The following is a 7,645-nucleotide window of genomic DNA, read 5'->3' as shown; positions in this document are numbered from 1 at the left end:
ATTAACCAGGGCTCGAATATAGGAATCAACTTTAGCTCTTCAACGAAAAGTCCATTTTCAGTCGTACCTTGTGTCGTACCTTGTGTCGCTAGCTGACTCAATATTGCAACCTATCATGGTTAGAGTTACACTGAATACTGAATACTGAATCTTGAATTGCTTTATTTGTCCATCATAAAATAACAGAAATTCTTCTTGAAGACTAGCAAATATAATTAGTAAAGGATAATAATTAAAAATTATTAATTATATAATTACATAAGCCTATTATAACATTGACCATATTTATATTTTTTGGAAAAGAATAACACCAGTGATTAGGGGGATATAGGTCTACATGAAACGAAGGATATGGTATGGAAAATGTTGTAGATAGAACCAAATGGAAAAAATCTATTAACACGTCTGTCTGCTTTGATCTAACCGATACGAGATAGAGTTTCTTGGTTTTTCCGAATGATGTTATCTCTTTGGGATGTGCTGTGCACTTCTTCGTCAACATTCATAATCTAACCAGATGTCTACTCACACATACATTATTACTCAGAACAATGAACAAATAAGGTTTAATAATGAATACCGTATCAACTATATAAAATAGAAAACAATATACTTATTGGCCTATAGCAACTGTCATTCAATTTAATATCATCACAATCAACAACAGTAAAAAAAAGCAAGATAAAAGCGAAATTGAGCATTGTAAACGACATGAGAAAATGTGTTTTAATTAAGTTTGGTATAGGCTTAATATTACTTTAACTGTCCTGGAAGTATGATAATACTATTGTTCAAAACTGCAATAATAATTATAATATATATAATAATTACAATATACAATAATTATAGCTCCGTATTGGTACTTGGTAATTGCCTTCCATTGACATCTGGTTGTCACTAACTGTTTTAATTCAGTTGACATACCCTACGCACTGCTATAGGTTTTACAATTTTTTAACGTACTCTTAATTAATTTAGGAATTATATCTGCATTATAACTGTGAGATTATATAATAAAACAAGAACTCTTGACCTAACATAGAGTACATCTGTTTGAAAAGCATTCTGCCAGATATTTTAAAAAGTTTTCTAGAGAAAAACTTGTTGACGAAATCATTTTTGCTGATATTGTCTAACTACTCTTGTTGTAGTATTGATTCAGTTGGCTATGTTGTGTGAAAATATGGGAATCTTGCATACGTCGTTGTTTGCTCTTCTGATACAGTAGGCAATCGCAGTTTGTTTGCAGTTGTTCAAAAAGTATTTTGGGAGGGGTTGTGTTATTCATAATTCATAATTTTATTTCCTCACATGAGATGGTAGTTAACAAAGGGAGATATTCCCTGTACAAGTGTCAACTACCAAAGCATAGAATAATAATATAATAATAATAACAGCAACAACAATAACAATAATAACAATAATAATAATATAATAACAATAATAATAATAATAATAATAATATTCATAATAATGATCACAGAAATAAGTAAAATTATAATAATAATATTATTCATAATAATGATCACAGAAATAAATATAATAATCATAATATAGTGATCATAACAAAAATGACAATGGTATAAAGGGTGAACATTAGCAATTATTGATATCTAAATGTCATTAAGAGATTTTTTTTCGGAATGTGGAGATAGATGGCGATTGTCCGCAGGCTAAATTGAGGTTGTTCCATAGCAAGGGGTTATTGTGAAAAAATGAAAAATGCAGTGCATTAGTGCGTGCCGGAGATATATGGAGTGTGGAATGTGGTTTGCGCGTATTAAAAGATAAGAAGGAGGTAACCGAAAAGTTAACATAGCCATGAATAATTTTGTAAATGAACATAAGGCAAAGGAAATTTCTTCTATCTGTAAGAGATAAGAGGTTAAGGTGAGTAAGGCGATCCGTGTATTGGATGTATCCGGTTTGGTGGGGGAATCGTGGAGTTTAAAAAAAATAGCGAGTGAAGCTTCTTTGAACGGTTTCAATATTTTCAATATTTAATTTAAGGGGAGGATTCCAATAATGGCCTAACTAAAAATTTAAAAAGAACAAGAGAAAGAGGATGTTGGCCACAAGTGCGTTTAATTAAATTAAGTGTGCGCAGTGCTTTTGAAGTAATGCAACTTATATTGAGTTCCATTTAAGGTCGGATGAAATGGTAACTCCAAGGTATTTGTGCGTGGTAACTAAGGACAGAGTGGTAAAATTTGTGGTATAGTTTGAATGGACATTTTTCTTTCTAGTGATACACCTGGTTTTACATTTGCTGCAGTTAAGGGTCATGCTATTAAAATGGCTCCATTGAAATATGTTATTAAGGTCATTCTGGAGGGTGGTATGGTCATAAACGCTTCGGATTTACTATTTGATATTGGTGATTTTATAAAGTCTCCTGTTGTTGATGACATACTCTCCAGTTTGTTTTACCTATGTGTTATCCATGGCATATCAGCACCAATATTAGTGACACTGGAATTGGTAAAAAGGACGATTAAGCATAGTAGGGCCTAAAAGTCAGTTGATATCAATACAGGACATCTAAAATAGAAAGACCACAGAAAAGTCACTGGTCAGGTGAGTGAAATAAAGATGGAAGTAGAGTAGGCAGTGGCGCCGAGAGGCCGGGGTAACCGGGGAAAGTGCCTCGGGCCTACGATAACTAGATTAAAAAATAATAAAATAAAATAAATAAATAAAAATGATTGAACGTATATAATTATCCAGTATCATTTATGTGTTTTTTCCCACGAGAATTGTAAATAAAGCTGAACGTTCTTTTTTCATTAATATTTCCATGACTTCTACTACTCTGGAGTTTATGTTTACAATGTATCAAATAGTAAATTCTTTAAGTTATTAATTTATAATTATAAAAGGCTTGAATCCTAGACATCGTCAACATACATACAAGTTAGAAAATATAAATAGACCTGATAGAGATTCGATTGCCATATAAATACTGAATTAATATATTAAACCAGTGCTGGGTTTAAGTGGAGGCCCGGCCCCCACCTCTTAAATCTTTCAACAAAAATTTAAAAAAAAATAAAAAAGAAGATTCTACTTAAATTTAAGTCTAAATGTGCCATTTCCGGCCGTCCAGAGCGAAGATACCTCGGGGCCCGCGGCCGCTCTCGGCGGCCCTGAGACTAGGTACTGCAAGACAAACAGACGGTCAAGGAACAAGATAAGAATACGAGAGGTAAGACGAATGGGGCCCTGACAGGCAAGTCCTAAATCTTTCAAAATTTAACAAAAAATGAGAAAAAAAAAGCCAGAAAATTCTATAAAAAGTTAAATCTAAGTGTGCCATTTCCGGAGACCAGGAACTGTAAGACAAACAGACCGTCAAGATATGAATACGACAAGTAAAGGCCAACTCAGACAGCGTCGGCCGACGCAGCCCGACGCAATTTTTTGTCGCGTCGGGTCTGTGTGAGTTGAACGCAGACGCGATGGTGTGCGTCGGGGGCAGTCGCGTAGTAGAATATTAAACGTGTTTAATATTTCTCACGACGGCTTAAGACTGTCCCCGACGATAAATCGGGTCGGGCTGCGTCGGCCGACGCTGTCTGAGTTGGCCTTAAGACGAACGGGGCCCTGACAGGCAAGTCCTAGATCTTTCAAAGTTTAACACAAATTGAGGAAAAAAAATAAGAAAATTCTACTCAAATCTAAGTCTAAATGTGACAGGCACGTCTGAGATTAATATTATTGTGTACTAGGCCTACCCATGTGTTGGTATAGCACCGGGCAGAAAGATGAAAATTGAAAGGACAGATTGGCCTTAGACACCACGCCTGTGAGGGTATCACATAGCAGGTAACGTGAAAACATGAAGAGCAAAGAACGTTTATGCACATCACAGGTAACGATGACTTGAAATGTGATTTTTTAAAACTTTTTTTACATGAAATTTAGATATTTACCTTCAAGTTATAAAATTAATTATAATTAATACACTGTAATTATGATTATCCTAGTTATCTAATTGTAATAATAATTATTATTATAATTATCTTAATTATTATATAATTGTAAAGATAATTATTGGCCTATTTATGACTGTCATTACAATTATGATTATGTGATTATTAATATTATTAAAATGAACACATGATAAATCTGCTTTTTATATAGATAAATGAACTTAAACAACGAATTGATTGAGGAGGATACGCGTGGAATGAGCGCGGTGTAGGTACGCAGGTATTGACTACCACATGCAGGTAACATAGAAACAAAACAAAAATACTGAAGCATACAAGAAATATATAAAGCAGATAATAAATTGACTGGATGGTATGTTGAAAGTCGTATAAGAAGAAAGATAGGTGACAACCATCAGAATACGTCGCGAGTACATAGTGCATACGAACACAGGAAAAGTACTCAAGTGTTTTCCGCAAATGCATTAGCAGTCGAGTTTTTACCATATGATCACATTGGCCATTACCTAAATTATTTTTGCTCTATTTGACATTATTAGACCAGTCTTTCAATATTGTATAAGTGTCTCATTTAGTTTAGGCCAGAATAAACCAGTAACGTAAATTATATACATATCAACCAGTAGGTGATACAGGATAGGTTTTCCCTTCTGAAAAATCAAATGAGGTTCCGTAATCGTTGTGTTTAAGACATTTGTTTGACACCATAATTTATAAATTAATATATTAATAGAGATTGATTATTATTCTAAATTAATTGATCATCATCGATATTGATTGATTACATTCATAATCACTTATATCGATACCATTTTCAAATAATTCGTTACCGGCACCACATTTTAATGACAAAGAAACTAGAACTGAGCTGTATATTTTAAAAGGTATTATGCCTACGTCTATATTTTTTATAGTAACTTTGCTTAGAAAGGCAACTCTTCTAAAGATAAATATAGATATTGTTAAAAGCTTAATGATTTAGAACTTGAAGTAATAATAACAATTCTTAAAATAAGTATTCTCAGTTGCAATAATAATAATAATAATAATTTCATAATAATGAAAATGCTAGGCCTAATAATTTTAATACATAATCTATTTAATCCCTAAATAATATTTAAATTTAATAAATAAATTTAAAAACTCCGATGCTTTCATAACGACACATAAAACATTGTAAATTGAATACGCCTATAAGTTTATAAGGATAGTACTGATAAAACTACCGTATTGCCTGCAGTAATACCGATTACTCGCCTAAAAGATATTCATGTAATGACCTAACCATACAAAATTCAACTTAACTAAAGACCTATTCGAGTTCAAAGTTATCTTGGTTAATATTCTATTAACACATCAAAAAATGATTATGTCAAACATTACCGTATTGTAAATAAACACAGTCAGTAATTTTATAGGCCAATATTTGTGACGGTAGCTGGCTTAAAATGAAATATGGATATTTTAAAATGTTCAATATACGGGTTCCTGCATGCCAGATAGCAAAAAATGTTGGTATACACTGTACATGTTTTAAACGATACTATTATTGTTTGGAAACTAGGTACTGGTCTAAAACCGCACACGTTTATACTGTACACATGTGACAACATAATATTAATTATATAGTTGGTGTTTACATTTAGATATGGTAAAAAGTGAATTTTTTTTTGACAAACAAAATTTATGAACAATTTATCTGCTATTTTCAGTTATTGTTTTTCAGTTTTAAGCACAATTTGTTAATAATTATTTGTGAAGCCCATTCTTGCTATACACACATACAAATATTCATTATTTCGGAACAGCTATAAAATCCATCTATCTGATCTTATAAGCGTTTTCGATTTTCAAACAATTTCATTAATTAGCCATTCGTCAAGTTGTCAAGATGTGAATAGCCTACCTTTGCTCCCGTTGTTAGTTTGGTTGGCTTGCGTTTGTATTGGCCCTAGGGTTTCTTTCGTCCATGGATATTCCGGTAGCTTCACGGTCGCAATCGGCTTGTTACGCTCATCCGGCGTGAGTTCAGCTACTTTTGAGCAGGTCCTAGGCAGGCCGGCATACCCGAGGGAGCATGAGAAAGAAGTTGGGTCCACTACGGGCGTGTAGCCCGTCGTCGGAGATGGTGTGGAGTGAGAAGCGAGAGTGGTCGCAACACAATCGTTATTAACATACCTACTAGTAGACATGATTGATTGATCTGAAGGCTGACTGTTCATAACATCTACAGTAGATGCAGCCCCGCTACCTCCTCCACCACCGTCACTGCAATCACCGATCAACGCGCACGACATGGTTCAATTTTTTTTTCAGTACCCTCTCCAAGAGATACGTTTATGACTTGTGCTTGAAAATGATTAGATAGATCAGGGCAGATTAAATCTTCCGTTTTACGAATTCCTCCTCTAATATATTTCTACAGCGATGCTCAGGAAGATGTTGCTGGGCATTGATGTTCAGAGAGTTTTAGATTATTGGACCGAATTAACCGTGAAAGTCTGCACGTGGCAGCCGTGGACCAATCAACTACGTTAAGAACTAAGATTTGCATGATAAGTGAGCGACTTCTCGTACAGTGTGTAGCAACACACAGTCATTGGTCTTCGGTTTTTAAGTGGTAATAATACAATTGATTAATTAACATTGTCACCGATTTCATAAGACAGTTTGTTAAACAGTAAGTTATATCAATATTCTAACAAACTTTTTATTTATACAGAAAGGGATTCGTCAAACTATATTTGAAAGTACAATCATCATTAACTTTATTACTACTACGACTACTATTAACTAATACTGCTGTTGTTGGTACACTACATACTACTACTGCAACCACCCCACCACCACTATAACTATTACTACCACCGCCACCACCAACACCACCATATTACTAATACCGCCAGTTGTTTTTGCTAAAAAGGTTTTCGCAGACAATATATAAACGGACAATTTGGATTAATTGCGTCTTGCTAAGATTTTCATTAATCTAATGCATACTGGGACAATTTCTGTTTTTCCCGGGGCGACCATTACCAAAACAATAGAAAATAACTTAGGCACAAGGCGGGAGAGGGGGAGGGGGAGGGGATAGAGTAGACAAGCATGGGGAATTGTTTATATTAACCTTGATACAGTAAAAAATATAACTTGTAAATGTCGTTTATTAGGAATTATTTATCAAGGTCATTAACATAAATCACCAAACTCATTAGGTGGTAATCAAACTAATTTGTTTCAATTAGAGATGTTAATGATTTTCACAGAGCGTTCCATTGTTTCTCGGCTACAGCGTTTAGTAATAACTCGAAAATTGGAAAAGCAATTTTGTTTTCTATTGAATTATTGTGATTTCTTAATGTAAACGTAAGTTTTTATCTGAAATATTTTAGTTTTTATCAAAGGGTTGCATAATTGAAATTATTTGTAATTAGACATATATATGCATACATATTAATAATTGCTATTGCCAAATCTATCAAACACATTTTGACATGTTTGTTTTCTTTTTTTAATAGATGATATGTACAGTAGGCATATTTTTAATAGCAGAAATAATTTTGAGTCCCCCTCCCTTACTCATACCCGGATCCTCCAATGTTTTGTAACTGCACAATTTAAGATTGTAACTTAAGGCATCTGATGGTAATAAATAATAATCAAATAATAAAAAAATAATTGCATAATGACAA

General features: G+C 33.5%; 1 protein-coding gene across 1 annotated transcript in view; it reads right to left on the bottom strand.

Moving 5' to 3' along the window:
* The window catches only part of LOC117123389 (homeobox protein Hox-A2-like), an 11,153-nt gene extending 4,758 nt beyond the window's left edge, over positions 1-6,395 (bottom strand). The window contains exon 1 of the mRNA XM_033269291.1: positions 5,860-6,395. Within this exon, the coding sequence (XP_033125182.1) occupies positions 5,860-6,250 (391 nt within the window). The 5' untranslated portion in view covers positions 6,251-6,395. The remainder of the gene's footprint in view (positions 1-5,859) is intronic.
* Between the last annotated feature and the right edge of the window lie 1,250 nt (positions 6,396-7,645).

The sequence above is a fragment of the Anneissia japonica genome, unplaced genomic scaffold (genome assembly GCF_011630105.1).
Source record: "Anneissia japonica isolate Jap-2015-1 unplaced genomic scaffold, ASM1163010v1 scaffold288292_len1863012_cov191, whole genome shotgun sequence".
NCBI classification, from domain to species: domain Eukaryota; kingdom Metazoa; phylum Echinodermata; class Crinoidea; order Comatulida; family Comatulidae; genus Anneissia; species Anneissia japonica.
This window is presented reverse-complemented; position numbering and strand designations above follow the sequence as displayed.